At 43.0% G+C, this 19,613-nt stretch overlaps 1 protein-coding gene across 5 annotated transcripts in view; it reads left to right on the top strand.

The window, feature by feature from the left end:
- Window positions 1-19,613, top strand: part of PTPRC (protein tyrosine phosphatase receptor type C) — a 654,339-nt gene that overhangs the window by 621,538 nt on the left and 13,188 nt on the right. For all 5 annotated transcript variants that reach the window (XM_078641033.1, XM_078641026.1, XM_078641055.1 and 2 more), the window contains 3 exons: window positions 95-229; window positions 341-463; window positions 15,044-15,222. In XM_078641033.1, coding sequence (XP_078497159.1) covers window positions 95-229; window positions 341-463; window positions 15,044-15,222 — 437 coding nt within the window. The remainder of the gene's footprint in view (window positions 1-94; window positions 230-340; window positions 464-15,043; window positions 15,223-19,613) is intronic.

Raw genomic sequence — 19,613 nt, 5'->3', positions numbered from 1 at the left:
TACATATGGTGCAATCAGACCTGTTTTTTGTTATTCCAAAATGTAAACCTGTTTCAAAGAGGGTTGTATTATCTATGTTCTCTTCCAATCCTAGGGCTACTGGTCTCCAAAGGCAATCATTGCTGCACAAGGACCACTGAAAAATACAGAGAGCGACTTCTGGCTCATGATATTTCAAAGGAAAGTTAAATGTGTTGTTATGCTGACTACATGCACTGAAGAAAATCAGGTTTGTTGTCCATATTTATACCAAGTAACCTATTTGGTGTGTTACAAATAGAGAAATTAAAAATATAGAGGATAAATGATGACATTTTTTTCTCCTTTACATTTGCTCCAGGGATCCTGTACGAAATATTGGGGGGATAAAAAACAAACATACGGTGACATTGAAGTTACTGTGAAAGATGTCAGCAAATCTCAGAGATACATGGTTCGGTTATTTGAAGTTAGACATGCAAAGGTAAGAACTTTGTAATTTTTCTTATGAACATTATTCATGAGATAAGTGTAGCTGTTGAATTGTGCATTCCCAACTACATTTCCAGAATCCTTATCTGATACTTATAAAAATGCTGAGAGGAGATTCAAAGGAGAGACTGAACAGAAGGAGGATAGTGAAATGGCTTGAGGTGTTATCCAGGGTGGTCGATAAATGTGTATTCCTGGAATTATTATGATAAGTGAATGAATAAAGATTCTGATGGTAAAAGTCTTGGTGTTGAGGAACAAAAGTACACTTTAGTCAGGTATTTTCCAGATTAAGTATCAGCAGTGTAGACAGGATTTAGGTGTCTAACTTGCTGGAAGACATATTAGGTAAATGGCCAGAAAACGTCCTTTTCGCATATCTTGGTGAAATGCTTTATCAGTGTATACACAATAGGTGGTACAGAAAAGATGTGTTTCAATACTTTATGCATGCTCAGGAAGACATATGCAAGTTGCCTCCTCTAGAAGAACATGTGCATTGAGAGAAGATGGTGAACTGCTAATATCAAGCAACAATGAATGAGAATTTGGTTGTAGAAATGTTATAGACACTCTTATAATTTTTAAATTAATATAGTATGTCTTAAGTGCTTAGAATTTGTCTCAGCGATGAAAAATACTTTGAACTTCACAAGGGAACAATATCTCTTTGAATGTTCAACAACAAGAATATTTATTTTCAATGTTGCAGTTTAAAGAGAGAAATATACTAGTCTCATATCAACAAAGCAGCAATACCTCAGGTGGCTAATAAAATACATGTGTATATGTAGGTCCGTACTTGCCATTCTGACACTCTGACACTTTCCAGTTGGACAGCAGGCTAGGTTATGCTTTTAGAACTGCAATAGCTAGTATGATCAGTGGGATAGCAAATATGTAATGGGACCTAAGGCAAGCAGGAAAAACTCTCCACTACCTTCTCATTAGTTGGTAGAAAAAAAGCATTTAGTTTTGGGATACGGCTAGCCTCCTCTCACATCTGGGACCTAATGATATGAATTTGGTTAGTTACGGTCTTGGCATTACACAAACAGACTCATTCTAGAGGTTGGGGAACTGATGATTGTACGCCAGTGAAGCTCAGCTGGTGAGCAATCAAAAATGGTTGTCTGTCTACTACTAGGCCACCACTGTTACTTCATTAGGAGGTCCACCTTTTTAGATGAACTGTCAAAATGTAGTTTTGTCCAGTCTGAATCCACAATAAAAGGTATGGTGGACTCAATCAGTCAGAATCAGCTATGCTCCCTCTCCACGCAGAGAGATGATACATTTTCTGTACTTCTTTTCAGAACACAGCCCATAACTAGGTTGTCGAGGCCCTCTGATACTAAGTCAATGTGGCAACATGGACTGAAAACCTGGTGCACTGCAGCCACTCCCCAACCCTTTGAACATTACTTGAATGATAACATAACAAGTATTTGTAAAGCGCACGTTCACCAGTAGGTCTCTTGGCGCTGAATGACAGATGTTTATTGATATTAAACTCAATGGTACTCATTTTGTCGACCTCAGATGGATGAGAGGCTGAGTGGACCCACTGGGCTATGAATCCGTGATAAACAGGTTGAATACAGGCTGCTGTCGTGGACACATTAGTCCACTGAGCCACCAGACCCACAATGGTGTACATTTTAGGTAACCACCAGCCCTTCAAGACTTCACAGGGATAATAAGGGAAGCCCAGCCCTCTTTCCTCATGAATAGGCAAGCTGAAAAACACTAAGAAACGAGGAATAAATGTTCAAGATATTTTGCACTAAAAATAATTTCCTAGTGCACACAATATGAATAGTAACTATTAAAAAAAACAATATTGTGTCAGAAGGCAGAATTTAAAATATTGTAACATCTTGAAGGTATTATAAAGCTTCCTTATATCACTATTGCCAGTCCCAGCTTCTTCTTGTCTAAATAAGCCAAACGTAGCACCAAAAGAGGCCTACTTTGAGTTCCCTAGATGGTTCACACCTGTACAGAGTTTCTGAACAATTGAACCAGTATTCAGGAAAGAAACAGAAGCAGCTGCCGTCCATGTCTGTGTCTGTAAGTCAGCAGATAAACCGATTGAAGACCAGATCTGTCTTCCCTTTAGACTTCAGGAAGCAAAGGTGTTGATAGATCTGTATGACCCGCAGTCTTGAATTTCTGGCACTAAATGACTTTCTGTATAATAATGCCCTGTTGTAGTAGTTATATTCTTTGTGAACATTGTTCAAAAGAAGAAAAAAAATTATGAGTAGTAAAGCCCTTATTCCCTTTCAATTACTTACATTCTGTGAAACCTTGTTTATCCTCCTTGCTTGCTCAGGATATCAATATCTTTATGTCCTTGCTAATTATGTTAAAACACTCACTGGAAATACAATCCAACTTAAACAGAAAAACATGCTCAAGAACACTGTATTATCATGTTGTAAGGAATAACAATATTGATACATGTTCATTTATATTTGAAACATACATCCAAATAAACCAGAAACTAATAATTAAAAAAGGAGATGCCTAGAGGAGAATATATGAAACTCTATGCACCATGGAATATATTTTTCAGAAATAAACTCCAGCTTTTGTGGATTTATATTTAAAAAAAAATTGCCAAGCAACAGGCAAAAACAGGGTGCTCTTCACTGTCCTCTGCTTTGCTGAAGTGCGTTTTCCACTGCAGATGCACATGTAGCAAAGAGATCATTGCCCCCATGGTGGGACTCTCTTTAAATGGTGGCTGGTACTCTTGCATGCGAATTGGAATTGGAAGTGGATCCTTTGCCCTCTTGGAAGGCCATGGGACCCACTCATCAGGACTCAATTATCTTAAAAGTATATAGCATTTTTATTCTGCCCACTATGGAAATAATGATTTTTAAAATTAATATCAGAGCTAAGGAACACTGGAAAGGTGCCTTGGTATATCGACCTCCGGGCTCTAATGCTGGTTTTTCACTTGCTTTGACCGAAATACTAGCCCCACACCTAAGAGCAAAGGAAAATTTTATCTTACTCGGTGATTTTAATTTTCATGTAGACGTAGCAGAAGACCCCGACACTAAACTCCTCCTAGCTGACCTTGCTCTCCTAGGCCTTCATTTAAGAAACCGTGGCCCCACCCATAGAAAGGGCCATACATTGGATTTAATATTCACCAATCACCCTTTAATACACTGCCATCCACCCAAAGCCATCAGTTGGTCAGATCATAGCATGCTGGAATTCTCCTTTTTACAACTTGATAAACCTTCTGACCCCCCCACTACTCTGAGAATTACAAAAAGATCATGGCATAAAATCACTCTGGACTCCTTTAAACAATTCTGGAAAGAGCCAACAATCTCTGATTCTGACAATGTTGAAGTGGCTCTATCCAAACTAAATAACACCCTTCTGGATATCACAAATTCCTTAGCCCCACAAAAGACTGTCAAAAAACCTTTGACCACCAAAAAAGAATCATGGTATTCCGAATCGTTAAAAATGGAGAAACAAAAATGTAGGAAGCTGGAAAAACAATGGAGAAAAAAATCACTCTCTTGCCAGCAAGGAACTTTATCAGCAGGCTATATCCTCCTACTATAAAAACATTAAAAAGGCAAGGAAAACCTGCCTGCTGTCTCAGCTTGATGGAGCTGCCAATTCAACAAAAGAATTGTACAAAATTCTCAGGACCTTTGCCAACCCGCTGGCCTGCGAAAGCCCTGACACTTTCTCACAAGAGCTGTGCAATAATATCTCCACATTCTTTGAGGACAAAATCAACACCATCTATAACAAAATTCTAGTCAAACACCCAAATAATTTGGAAGCCCCAAGCACTTCATGCAAAGAAACCCTCACTGAGATCCTTGAAGTCTTTCCAGAAGTCACAGAAAGTGATATACTTACCCTTCTGAGTAATGTGAAATCTGGTTCCCCTCGTGATCTTCTCCCTGCCAGGTTAACTAACAACCTGGGCAGTTTACTGTGCCCTATCATCACGAAGATCCTCAATCTTTCTTTCAAAGAGGGTAAACTCCCGCAACAGTGGAAAGAGGCAGTTGTGAATCCGATACGTAAAAACACCACCTCCCCCTGGACGGAACTCTCTAACCTCCGCCCTATTTCTCTTTTGCCCCTCCTGACTAAGTTGGCTGAGAAATTTGTTAACACTCAGATCTCCAGTTTCATAGAAGCGACAGGGGGCCTGGACCAATCTCAATCTGGGTTCAGGCCCAACTACAGCACCGAATCTGCTCTCCTCTCCGTGACCGACAACATCAAGATGTCACAGGATAGAGGAGGCTCGATGATTTTGGTGCTGTTAGACCTGTCAGCTGCTTTTGATACTGTATCACACAAAATCCTGCTGAACCGACTACAAGGAGTGGGCATTAGAGGCCAGGCGCTTGCTTGGCTGGAGAGTTTCCTATCTGGGCGCGCACAATCTGTCAGCTTGGGCCCCTATCACTCCATCTCCAGGGTGCTCACTAAAGGGGTGCCACAGGGCTCATGCCTAAGCCCCACACTATTCAATGTGTATGTGGCCCCCCTTGCTGAGATTGTGAGGAAGTACGGATTCACACCAGTGTCGTATGCTGACGACACCCAACTCCTCTACCCTTTCCATGCCCTTAACTCCAATGTTAGGGAAAATTTTGCGGAAGGTATGAGGGCCATCTCTAACTGGATGGCTTCCAACTACCTCCAGTGTAATGTCGGGAAGACAGAAGTGATGTTTTTTTGGTAAAGCTAGCATGCTCTGGTCTCCCGACTGGTGGCCCCAAGACCTGGGACCAGTACCTTCCCCAAAATCCACAATAAAAAACTTAGGAGTGAAACTGGATCAAAATTTAACCCTAAAAGATCACGCGAACGTGATTGCTGGAGCCTGTTTTCACACCATTGGCTTACTCAGACGAATCTTCCCTTTTTTACCTGACATCTATAGGAAGACACTGGTACAGACCCTTGTAATAAGTCGCCTTGACTACTGCAATGGGCTCCTGATACAAGCCAATGAAGATGCCATCAATCGACTACAGGTGGTCCAGAACACGGTGGCCAGATTGATTCTGAATGCCCCCCCTAGAACACCTTCTGGACCCCTGCTGAGAGAACTTCACTGGCTCCCAGTACGCCAACGGGTTAAATTCAAGATCTGCTGTACTGTCCACAAATGTCTATTTGGAAACGGCCCCAGCTACTTAGCCCAACTATTTCAGCCTTACAGACCGGAACGTGATCTACGGTCAAGCAACCAACTCCTGCTTAAATCTCCTTTTATTAAAAAGACCAGACAAGGTGGCCGTGCCCTCTCTTTAGTAGGGCCAACTCTGTGGAATAACTTGCCCCTTAGCCTCAGACAGACCTCCAACCACCTTACATTTAGGAAAATGCTAAAAACCAATCTGTTTACAGAAACATAAGCTATAGCATTTCCTCATTTGCATCCCCAGATCTTCTGTAAAGTGGTTACTCGTCACCTGTGTCTGCGGCCAAAGCGCGGAGATAACCTATTTGGGTTCGATTCTGGCGCTATAGAAGCAAAAAAAAAAAAAAAAACATTGAGAGATATTTGTAACTTCCTGCTGACATGTCTAAACAGTTGACATTCATTCTATCAACACTATGTGCTTGATTGATGCTCTTCTAGGATGTTCCCTAAAATATTAAAGAAAACTGTATAAATCCCTTTGTTCTGAAACTACACTTTCAGCCCCACTGTTTTGAGTAACTATTGCCAAATTACCAGTCCTTCATAGGAAATAGACACTTTCTGAAATTCTGATCCCTAATCCCTTGGTTGCTCATTCCCTTGTGATCAATCACATAATGTCAGTCCAGCTTCTGTATTCAGAAAAGATACAGGTAAATCACTGGAATCAAATCGGCCTGGAATGATATGTTGGCATTGGTTAATGAGGATTCTCACAACCTTTTACTAATTTGTATTCATTTTTACTAATACCCAGAGGCCAACTGAATATGCTGTGTTATGTTTTTTAATTTCTATGTGGTGGGCGCGTAAGGTTTTTTTGGGGAACTCAAATTGGATCTAATGCTGATAGATCTTTTACCTGTGTATTGCACCAATTTTATTACGTTTTTAGTGGGTTCAAATCTGTTTTTATATATTGTACATCTTTTTGTAATGCTCGTTTATGGTCCACAGACCGAAATAAAGAAATATGATGATGATTACCTTTTGTTCTCTTTGTCATACAGGGAATAGCGGGAATGAAAATGGGTGTTTGTATCTGGTCCCTGGGTTTGAAATGTGGCGGTCACTAATGAAGCCTCTCTTACAACACTGCTTTTTAACATATAGCAAAGGCCACTCACAGATTGATTTCGAGCCTTGTCCATTCTTTCCCCATCTGTATTCTCAATACACAGATTTATCTATGAATCACAGACCTTAAGGTGTGCTTGTCCTAATTTTAGAGAACTTGTGTAGAGCTGGATCGAATTTAGTGGCTGATTTAAATGTTGGTGGAAAGGGTACTCCATTGCAACAGCAATGGAGTACCCTTTCACCCAGTCTGAAGGTCTGCTTACCTCCTTTAGAGTCAGGTGGACCATCAGTATATAGATGGCAGAGACTACTTCATCTCCTCCACCTTTACACACTTCCGATGGCCCGTAACTTGATTGGCCAGACACATGGCCAGCTTTCACTAACTGTCACTGGCATGAAAAACATGGCGATGGGGCAGTAAAAGCTACTAAATGACCCCCATGGCATCGGAGAAACTTCTCATGGCAAAACAAAAATTGTAAGTTTGATGTATGGCTCCGTCATGCAATGCATTTCCAGGAACTGCCATGACAGCGGTTCCTGTAAATGTTAGAGATTTGCGCAGGGGCAACTGACATCTCTAAATGCGGTGGGCTGGGTACCCTAGCGGTGGTGGGAGTGAAGAACTTTGCCATGGCAAAGTTAATTACTCCATCTGCCATTAATAAATCATCCCCTTATTCACCTTGGAATGAATGGTGGCAAGACTGTAGAACAGAGCTGCTACAGGAAGCGTACCATCATACTGTCAGATCTTGACTTTCTGTCAAACTTACAAGGCATTTCTAGGAGCTGCTATAAATGCTTGAGATGTCCATTAGGGGCAGCGGACACCTCCTAATGCAGTGGGCAGGTATCCTCACCAAGGCACGAGTGAAGCCATGGCAGCGGTAATGAATCTGTCTGCCATTACTTAAATCATACCCATAATCCCCTTGAAATGAATGGTGGCAAGACTGTAGAACAGAGCTGCTAAAGTACAGGGAATGTGCCATCATCCTATCAAATCTTGAGATTCCTGATCATTCATGTAGATTTATTGTGATTTTCACCCAGTTTCCTTTGGTCATACACTGCAAAATGCAACAACATTTATACTAGTTTTGTTCTCATTGGCCAGAGTCACCTTAGGACAGGGGTCTCCAAATCGGTCCTGGAGGGCCGGATCCATGCCATACTCCCAATATGGTTGTGTTATTTAAATCACTTACATTAAAGTTCATTCATTCAGATAGGTGTTCCAGATTGTTTGCTACATGCCTGATAGCATATGTCCTTTATATGTGAAATTCCCCTCTGAGCTATAAATTACACTATGGGACCCCTCACTATGTAATGCTATGTTATGTTGTGTTGTGTTGTGTTGTGTTGTGCTGTGTTATGTTATGCTATGTTACGTTATCCATGAGGATATCCTGGCACTAATCAAGTATGTGTGCCTAGCATTGCATATGGTAGGTTGGTTAATTTAAAAGCCAGGTCTTCAGATTCTTTTGGAATTCAAATTAAGACATGGATGCTCTTCTGTGTAATTAGAGGTTGTTCCGTGCTTTAGGACTAAGGTAAGAGAATGATCATGCTGTAAATTTGTTCTGTCTTTGTGTGGGATGTGTGCGAGTTGGGATCCTGCAGAGCAGGGGTGTCTAGGAGTTTGGTGGAAGGAGATGTGACTGTTCAGGTAGGTGGAGCCTGAGTTGTGTAGTGCCCTAAATGTGTCTGTGAAGAGTTTAATTTGAGCATGTCTTTTTATCAGTAGCCCGTAGATCTCCTTGAGACGTGGTGTAATGTGAATTCTGTGTGGAAGGTTGAGTATGAGCCTGGTTGCCGAATTCTGGATGGTTTGTAGTATTTTAGTGAGTTACTTGCTCACCCAGTGTAGAGGGTGTTCCCATGGTCCAACTTGCAGGTGACTAGGGTGTGAGTTACTGTTTTTCTAGTGTTGCTTGGGAGCCATTTGAAGATTTTCCTCCACATCTTCAGGGTGTGGAAGTAGGGTGCAGTGACAGTATTGACTTATGAAGACATGTCTAGTTTGTTGTTGATTATTATACTGAAGTTCCTGGCATGTTTCTGGCTGTGGTCATTCTGAATTATTAACTGAAATATCTTTCGGGGTATGGTTTGATCATCAGACTCTGAAATTGCAATTGCTTTCTCAGTTCTTAGGTGGCTGCCTGTGAACACTAGGTTCTAAGTAAGTATGGGCGGAAAATTCCTTCCGCTCGCGGAATTTGCGAATTTTTGGCAATTTTGCGATCTGCGAATCGCGTGAAATTGCCCAAAAATCCACAATTCGCGAGTTGGCGGATTTTTTTTTCTTGTTCGTGCTTCAAAAATACAATCTCGCGCGTGCGGCATTGACTTACCATGATTCTGCGTTCGCTGAAGAGTTTTCTTCCCTGTTCGCGTGCGCTGCAAGAGTTTGGTAGCTGGCCGGGCGACTCCGTGATCGCGAACACATCAACGCGACCCAAAACAGGAAATTGCGAACACGTCATTGTGACCCGAAACAGGAAATTGCGAACGTGAACACATCATTGCAACCCGAAATAGGAAAAAGGCATCGCAAGCAGGCTGGTTAAGTGGAAACAACATGTTTGCGACCGTTGCGACCGCATGCGCAAGTTCTCATTCCTGAACTGGTAAAAAAATCTTGCGAACTCGCAAAAAAAAAAATTGCAAGCTCGCGAAATTTGGTGGATTTTTGCGAATCGCGATAATGAATTCACGCAAATTTGCTAATTCCGCCCATGCTTAGTTCTAAGATCCTACATATTCTTAGTTTTTTTAGGACTTTTTCAAAATGTTTTTCATCACTATAAACCTGGTGCACACTGAATACCACTAATGCTTTGCCACTGAAATTTCCACCTTTATTTTTATCTGTGGTTCATGGTCCAGAATGGCTTCTCTAAATATAGTCAACCTTCTCTCAAAAGATACTCCTATTGAAATACTTTACTTGTGTGCCTGGAATTATTGTTCGCATCGGCCCAGGCACGGGGTGGAAATCGGGCCAAGGGGGAGACCCGTGTACAGTCAAACAGGACTGGGCCCATCAATGTGGTCGCTGACCCTATAGTTACACAGAACACAATCAATTCAGCCAATGTTCCTGCTCCTGCGGGGCCCACACATTCTTCCCAGACACCCAATTCTGATAATTTAATAGCCCCCACCCAAACCTCGCGGGGAGATAGGCCACGGATAGTGGAAGACAGTAGACCTGTGACTCGACAATCATTAATGAATAATTCCTCTCGGGTCCAACCTGTAAAAACCTTCCCTTGTCTAGATCTCCCACCTGAATCTACCCCATATGTTGTGGTCCTAGCGTGGGTCCCCTCTTTGGGCCAGGCTAAAAGGGAGACGTACATGGATCTAAAAAATAAATGTATCCATTGGCTTAATTCCAACCGGCCTCTCCCTACTCAGGTATCTGCAGAAATTCTGTTTACAAGACGGGTAAACTGGGTGGGGTCAAGGAAAAAGTCAATAGAGGGAGACTGTATAATTATTAATTTTAAGGACATCAGAGCTGTTGATCACATTTGTAGGTGGGCCCAGGTAGGTCCAGTGACTTCAATCCAGTCTCTACCCCAGACCTATTTTTATCCACCAGTATACCCTGCCCCCTTAAATGAGTTGGTAGATAGGGGGCTACAGAATTGGAGCAACACTGGGGGTTTAAGGTTGTTTAATAGGTATGATATGTTGTCTGGGTTGGAAGACTGTGATTGACTACCCTACGAAAATGCTGTGGTTTCCAAGGAGGATAAACTAGAAAAGAGTCCATCTCCTCCTGTTGTTAAAACTTGTCTTCAGGGCAGGGTTAAGGGTATTAAGCCCAATGAAATCGACCTAACGGTCAAGAGTTTAGTCACGATCCAGACGGGGCACGAGGTAATACTAAACCAACCATCGAGTGAGATATCCCTATCGTTATCTGAGCCGAACAGGGCGCATGGACGGCCCCCTTTTATTAGCTGGCTGGAAAAGGGTGGAAGATATCTTGATGCAAATTGTCCAACCTCACTGGTATGCTGGAATATAGCGGGTCTGGGTTCGAAACTGGTCTCACCAGACTGGGCTAATCTTATTGAAAAATTCGATATTTGTCTCTTTCAAGAGACTTGGTCGGTGGATCCTGTTTTTAGGCTGGGTTATCTTAACTATTACGTCCCCACAGTCAAGAAAGAAAAGGGTCGCCCATTTGGGGGTTTAGTGATTCGGGCCAGGCAGACATTAAGCTGTAATTTTCATCAGCTTCCTGTTGCAAATGAAGACATCCTAGCTGTAAAAGTTACCTTCCCCGCCGGGGAAAATATTTCAATCTTTAACATTTACGCAAGAGGACTCCCGGGAGGAAAAAGGTCAGAAGTAATATCTGCCCAGAAATACACTGCCACTTGTAGCGGGAGATTTTAACACTACTTTCGAGCCGTTGGGGCATGATGATCAGAGTCTAACGGAGGAGGAAGACACAAGATGGGGTATCCCACAACTTGAATTGTCCCCTATAAGAAAATGGTCTGAGGCAGCAATCCAATTGAAAGGGCTATGCATGGCAAAACAGCTGAGGGCTGCCAACGGCCGTACGCCGTCTGATAGACAGGGCAATAAAACGTATGAAAATGGCCTTAGGTCTAGCTGTATAGATGATCTGCTTGTTCGCCTAAAATTATGGCATTGCCTTGTAGATATGGTGGTATTGGGACGCATTGAGAGCAACCACATCCCCCTTGCTTCATTATTTAAGCTGGATATAATTGGTGCTGTCGCAGCAACCCAGGGTAGATCAGCGCCAGACCTTGCCTTAACCAATGACATGCGCCACCTTAAGTGGAGCAAAGTCATGGAGCAGTCGGATACTCTGATCACTATACAAAATGGAGCAAATAAGTTATTACTAGAACTGAGGACCAGTGTCACTAGTAAGGACTTTCATCTCCTTATGATCACTGCCCATACTAAACTCTTTGCCCATTTGAAAACCCACTTTTGTAAGTCAGGCCCAGGGAGAAGTAAATCCTATAAGAAACCCAAAGGGTGGTTTAATGTGGTTTGTAGACAAGCACGGACCAAGCTGGGTTTAGCATTAAAAATGAAGGACCCAAGTGAGGTAAAAGTGGCCCGGATCAGTTCAGGAAAGTACAGGCAGAGTCGAAAAAGATCTGGGAAGAGAGCAAGTGGCAGGAATTGAAAGAAGCTTGTTTGCCCAAGAACCCAAAATTATTCTGGGATACATATAAATGGGATAGGGGCGGGTGTCCGGAACGCCCACAGAATAATGTTGCCCAGCATCAGTTGGTTGATTATTTCAAGCCACAGTATGCCTGCCCTGATAGCTCTGAGCACAAAGGAACCTTTTCCTGCACGCATTATGAAGGAGATGCCTTTACCATAGAAGATGTTGACAGGGCTCTAGAGACAGTAATTGACGGAAGAGCACCGGGTATCGATTGCATCCCAGCCGATGTTTTTTAAATGACAAGCAAACTTGGAGATCTTATATCGTCTACTTGGCAAATGCCATTGCCCAAGGGGCTGATATTCCTCATTCTTGGAAGGGGCAGAAATCATTCCGGTTCATAAAAAAGGGGACATGTTTGTTGCAGGCAATTATAGACCCATTAGCCTAATCGACTCAATCCAGGAGATTATGGGTAGACTGGTTTTGGGTAAGATGCAAACCTGGATGGACGAAAATAATATCTTGAGTCCTCTGCAGGCCTGTTTCCGCCCTCAAACAAGCACAATAGATCAAGTTTTTCGTTTCATTACCCTCTATTGGCGGACAGTGGTGTTGGGAAAAGGGGCTCTGTACGCTGTGTTCGTTGACTTGAGGGTAGCTTTTGACCTTGTTCCGCGTAGCAAACTATGGCGAGTCTTGGAGGAGTTGGGGATGGCCCCAGAGCTGCTGACACTGGTGGTCCGCTTGCATGAGGATAACTTCACCCGGGTTCGGTCGGGGATGCAGGGTGAGGTGACGGAAACCTTTCCCGTTGAGCGGGGAGTGCGCCAGGGATGCGTTATGGCGCCTACCCTGTTTTCGCTCTTCGTCAACGGGGTGGCGGCCTTCCTTTCCTTGACCCCCACGGATGCCCCGGTGCTGGCAGGTACTCGTATACCAAGTCTCATGTTTGCGGACGATACCTTGCTAATTTCTAAAACACCCAGCGGTCTCCAGCGGGCCCTCCAGCGGTTCGGAGACTTCTGTCTCCTGCGCGGTTTGGAAATAAATACTGCCAAGACCTAATTCATGTCCTTCAACGAGCACATATCTTTCAGAGGAAGTGTGTTTATGAATAACCTCCCACTAGAGAAGGTTAGTGCCTTTACATATCCGGGTGTAACCCTACAGAGGGACATGCGGTGGAAAAGCCAACTCGACCTAGCTGTGTTGAAGCACCAACAGCAATCAGGGTTTCTCCTACACAAATTTAAGACCTCATTTACCAAGCCAGTTAGCCCAGCACTCGAGATCTATGGGATGAAGGTCTTGAGTTCGGCCCTATATGGAGCCGAACTGTGGGGGTTCGAGAACCTAAAATGCTTGTCCTTGGTGGAGAATGAGTTTTTTCGCAAAGTTACTAGCGTCCCACAAAGCACCCCACTGACACCACTATTATGGGATTTGGGCAGGAAACCAGTTGACAAACTGGCAATACTTCGGCCATTACTCTACTGGCGTAGGATATGGAGCACTGAGGAGCTTTCCCACTATGCCCAAGGCCTCTTGGACGTCATTAAAAATGATCCTTTCCATAAAATAAAATGGCTGAAGGAGATCAGATCTCTGCTTGTGAGGTTGGGTATGCCTGAGCTATGGAATGATTCACTGAACGCAATCTTTCCTTCCAAAAAAATCTTGAAGGAAAGATATTGGGATATGGTCCTTTCATCGACACTTTCGAAAAGTCTCTCATCCCACCTCACAGGACGGTACCTTGAATTCAAGCCCTGTCCAAGGTTTGAAAAGTTTTGGGACATTATTGAAAAGCCCCATGACCGCAAACTGTATTTCCAACTTAGGCTGGGTTCCCTCCCAACAAGGTTATTCACAGGCAAGTGGGTGGGGTCCTCTAATGACAGATGCCTTAGGTGCTTGGACCAGCAAGAATCTGTAAGTCACATCCTGTTCTTCTGTCCTTTATATGCTGCACCTCGTCGTAAATGGATAATTCCAATTTGTCGACAAATGGGCACTCATAGATATGTTGAGGCTCTGAGAATTCTAAGCACCGACCCCAACCCACCATTAGCCATTGCAGTGGCGAATTTTTTGAACTGGGCTTGGGCAGTATGATCAAAAACAATGCTCGCGGCCAGTTAGTGGACAGCCCACTCTGTTACTGTCTAGGTTTAAGATAAATATCGGCATTACTACCTTCTTGTGTCTGCATGAGGGGACTGGCTATTTTGATTGTTTGCTTGTTACTGTGTCTTATTGAATCACTTTTCATCCGTTACAATGAATTAGTAACATGTTAATAAAGGTATCTTTTAAACTTAAAAATATATTATTTTATGCTCATATATTTTAACCTGTCTATTCGATAGTTGTCATACTTAATTTAATTGTATGTTATTTATTTATTTATATAGAATGTACATAATGGTTGCTTTTAGATTGTGTAGTCTGTTGTTGACTGATTTTATTTTGTGCTTTAATGACTTAACTGTCGAATAAAGTTTATGATGATGAAATACTTTACAAATTAACCTATGCCTGTTACAAATTTGTTTCAGAGTGTTCACAATATAAATCACAGACATAGGATCTGATTGTGGCATTCATGGAAATGTGTAATCTTCGAGGCTTCAACATATCAAATAAATGTTTCATCAGCAAAAATATTGCATGTTGTAGCATGTCCTTAATAATTCCAGCAGTAGTAATGTCATAGATTGTAGATTTAACACAACTGCTGTTAATAGGCAGAGTTAAACCATTGTGAATCCCTAAACCAGGCCCATTAACCTCTCTTCTTGTCATGCAAGTTATTTTCTCTTAAATTTAGTTAAAGGGGGTGTTTTTACTTAGTGGATAGAACCATAAGGCATTAAATACCTCAGTGTTCATCCATTATTCATTCTTTCCGTTTATCTGTATGATATGTCCCTACAATGAAACTTGTAACTGAAATACATTCTAAATATCCATTGCTAGGGTTTGCACATGAAATCATGAAATATTTAAACACTATTTTCAAGAAGAACTACTTATGAATTACCTTTTTTAAACTATATTTTTTTATACTTTTTTTCTAGAGGAAAGAAACCAGAAAAATATACCACTACCAATATGAGAATTGGAACCCGCAGGAACTTCCCACAGATCCCAACGGGTTACTCACAATGATTCAGGACATCAAGGAGAAGTTTCCACAAAACATGACACAGGAAGAAGGAAAGCTGGACAAGCGCAGCCCCATTCTCATTCATTGCAGGTATGCTTACAATTTGAACTAGATTTCAGTTGTATTTTGCTTATGGAATGCTTCAGCTCCCCAAGGGTGTTGTTTGGTTGAGTATTGTTTTAGGAGGTCATTCCTTAATGTTAAAGCACGAGAATATTGTATTCAGGATATTTTCTGACATGAATATTGTGCCCTGCACATGGTTAATAAAAATAGCCTCCTGAAGTTAATAATAGAAAGTCTACTCCAAAACAGGACTATGGTCCTGATTTAGATCTCGGCGAATCCCATATGATATACTGGGATTTATATTTCGGTGGATAGGATACCAGTCACCGTTGAAACGGAGTAGCCAAGCCACTAAGATCAAAGTCAGGTCCAATATTCTTGTAAACAATGTTTAGGGTACAATAGTTATGGGGATGTGCTACCTATGGCCTGGACGGACCACTCTCTGATTACGTTTTTTGTAAAGGCATGCACGCCTATTGCAGGGACATCTGGCCAAGTAAGGGAGTATGTCAGCAGGGACTGGAAGACCCTTGTTCGGAAAAAAGGTGCATCACCCACTTTTATGGTTGAGGAATGCTTTGCCTCTGCCGTACAGGTTGAGGTGAATTACGCTGCCCTCTGCTCGAAGATTACTTCGGTGCTGGATACCTCTGCTCTTTTTAAACATCATGGGAGCAGGGGGAGACCCTCAGCACCCTGGTTTACAGACAGTCTAAAAAATTTGAGACTGGAATGTAAACAAGCAGAGAGAAGGTGGAGGCATACGTACAGGGACAGGCTTGCTTGGGAAACTAAGCGGGGGGAAGATCCACAGAGCTAAGGCAGAGTACTTCGCAAATGTGATTCTTGATGCCCCGAACCGCTCTCGCAGCATTTTTAATATCCTGAACAGCCTTACTAGTACAGACTGTGCCAAGACTGAATTCCCCCCCCCCCTCTCAGGAACTCTGTGAGAACCTAGCTAGGTTCTTTCAGGAGAAAATCTAATTGATTATTGTGATCTGGGGGTGGAGCAGCAACAACCTCCAGCAGGAGCTGATTGTGGCAGCCTGTCGATTCCTGGGGCAGATTATAAACTGGGAGGAGTTGAGCCGCTTGTAGAATTTGCGCAGCTGTCTGCAGAAGAGTTCAGGGACGTGGCCTTTGGTATTACATCTGGGTCTCTGCTTGACCTGCTCCCACCTAAAATCTGGAAGGAGTTCGAGTTCGAGCTCTTCCCCACGCTTCGGATGGTGTGTAACCAGTCGCTTGCTAGCGGAGTGGTTCCACCTCAGTGGAAACAAGCGGTGGTGACCGCCTTACTGAAAAAGCCCACCCTTGATCCAGACTGCCTTAAGAACTTTAGGCCTATCTTGCTCCTACCCTATCCAGCAAAACTTGTAGAGTGGGTGGTGGCAGGCACCCTCTCCAGACTTCTTGAACAGCACAAGCTCCTGGAGGATGTTCAATTTGGCTTCCGCCCAGCTCATGGCACCGAGACGGCCCTTGTAACCGTGCTGGACGAGCTACGTTGGCGGGCAGACAGGGGACAGGCAGGGGTTTTGATCCTGCTTGACCTGTCTGCCGCCTTCGATACGGTGAACCTTGGCATTTTGTTAGACAGGTTGAGAGAGGTAGGGGTGGCAGGGAGTGCCCTTGGGTGGTTTGAGTCCTTCCTTTAGGGTAGGGAACAAGCTGTGTCCCTTCCTCCCTTTCAGTCCTCCTTCTCTACCATCTCGCATGGTGTCCCTCAAGGCTCAGCAGTTAGTCCGATACTTTTTAACATCTATATGAAGCCCTTAATAGCGGTGATCAACCAATATAAGATCGAAATTGTTAACTACGCTGATGACACGCAGTTGATTCTTTCCTTGGAGGGAAACAAATCCACCTCTTTGGAGGAATTTCACAACTGCCTGCGAGCCACAGCGGAATGGTTGAAAGCAAACTCTTTGCAATTTAACACAGGAAAGACCGAGGTGTTATTTTGTCCAAGGCCCAGGGTTCATTCTCTTTTACCTAGCAAGTTCTGGCCAATGGATTTTTCTCCACTGGTCCAGCCTGTGAAGGTAGTACAAAATCTGGGTGTGATGTTCAATAGTGATCTCACCCTGGAGGCGCAGGTTTCAAAGGTGGCAGCTGGCTGCTTGACCATCATTCGCCTCCTGAGAAAAACCCTGCCCTTGTTACCGCCTCCAGCTCGGATAGAGGTGGTGCGTTGCACAGTACTCAGTAGGTTAGACTACTGCAACGCCTTGCTGCTGGAGTCCCCTAGCTATCTCAGGGACAGACTCCAGAGACTCCAGTCCGCCGCTGCAAAATTAGCCCCGGGGTGGCCAACTAGATCTTCCTCTTCAGGGGCTCTGGCTCAGCTGCATTGGCTCCCAGTGAGGCAGAGGGTGACATTTAAGTCCCTCTGTCTGACCTTTAAAGCCCTCCATGGGTTGAGCCCAGCCTGCTTACAAAGGAAGTTTTCATGGCAGGTGCCGGCCTGCAGTCTACGCTCCTCCTCGGCCAGGTTGGTGACCGTACCGAGGTTTAGGAGATCCAGAGCAGGAGGTAGATCGTTCAGTGTGGCTGCGGCCAAGCTCTGGAACTCTCTTCCCACTGAACTCAGGCAGGTCACCGGCCTTCTTGCCTTTAGAATGCATTTGAAAACCTGGCTTTTTCCGAATCCTTAGCCTGTTATCAGCTGCCCCCTCCTTTTTTTTTCGAGTCTGCCAGCGCCAGGATGCGTCTCGAGGTGATAGCACGCTTTATAAGTGAAATAAATAAATAAAATATATCTGAATGCGATATCTGACTTTCAGCCTCTCCCATGCACTTCTATATTGGCTTAACCATTTTGCATTGCTTCTAGCTTAAACAACAAACAGCCACATGCACCAAGACTCAATTTTTATTTTGTAGGTTGATATGAATATGAATATGTCTTCCTTCTGAAGGCTACTACTGTTACAGCATAGACACTTGACAATTCTTGCTCACCAACCATACAGAATGTGACGGGAAGAATGCTTACATGTTGTCTAACCTACTGACAATCACTCTCTGTAACATTCCAACCATTGTTTTTCTCCAACGGTGCTACTCTAGACCGACAGTACTTACAAAAATCAGTATTGTTCCTGCTCCTTGTGGGAACAGTCCATCATAAACAGCTAGGTAAGGCAATCCCACTTCCCACCTGTAGGCAACACAAGAAACACTAAAACAGTCCAAGCCATATTAGGCCTCGTGAGTAAGCTACAACTGGGATCCCCTGACAAAGTAAGGATCTTCCTGTTTGTCACCTGACCTATAAAATTTCCTTTGGTGGTTTGCATGTCATAGTAGACCTAATTTTCTTTGCATGTGATGATTCAAATAGCCTCATTCCTATGACAGGTTATGCCTGGATAATGTTCTGCAATGCAGACAGGCGCACATTAGACCCCATACCAAACAACACCAATAAATAGGCCTGAGGAATGTTGTCTTCCAGCCTTCCAGCATGAGAACCATACCAGCGGAGGACACTGCTCAACTTCACCAGCAGGAATACTCTGCATGTCTTCACCATGCATTTTTTACCCTGCATTTTTTAAGATCGCATATGCTTTTACAACGTATGCCTTTACAACTCATTGTTTATATATATATATAAGTGCATGAATATATATATATATATTCTAGAAAATCGCCACACTGCAGACTGCCGCTGCCAAAATCCAAATGACGAAGAGTGAACCCTGTAGTTGCTGGTGCAGAAAAGTGCTTTTATTAGATAAGTGGCAGCGCGCCCGCCATATATATATATATATATATATAACGCTCAAATTTCCTATAGTTACCACAGGAAAAACAGCACTCTGGAGGTGGCAGATTTCAACGGGTCTTTATTCGAATAACAACAAACGCGTTTCGGCGTTTAGCCTTCGTCAGTGTCAATGACACTTAGCTCATGCACTGCTAATAAAGCATTTACAATTTCGTGGCAACAAACAAGGGACTAACCCCTCTGTGTCAAATGAGACGCCATCTTAGAGTATGTTGTTGGATACACATATAGGCAGAATTGTTAAACCATAAATCGGTTCATTAAGATGCAGTGGGTATAAAATAATACAAAATGGAAAATACCAAATTATCTTGCCGTGGATCGGCTACTGTCCCTCGAAAGTTAGTACATAAAAATGTAAGCTCCATCATTACAAGTGAAACTGACAATAATTCATCCAAAAAAACAATATCTCCGAAGCAACAGTGTTCAGCCAGTTACCAAAATGATATATACAAATTACTTAATTCATAGATCCAATGCATTAGATCATTCCCCTTATCAAAACTCTTCAGATAAAAGGAAACTATTGTACAAAAAGATCTCAATAGAAAAATCAGTATTTCATAAAGCAGAGTCATATAGCGTCAAACCATTCATATTTACATTC

The sequence above is a fragment of the Lissotriton helveticus genome, chromosome 1_1, assembly GCF_964261635.1.
Source record: "Lissotriton helveticus chromosome 1_1, aLisHel1.1, whole genome shotgun sequence".
Taxonomy (NCBI): domain Eukaryota; kingdom Metazoa; phylum Chordata; class Amphibia; order Caudata; family Salamandridae; genus Lissotriton; species Lissotriton helveticus.
The sequence above is the reverse complement of the archived record's forward strand: the minus strand, read 5'-3'. Positions and strand labels throughout refer to the sequence as shown.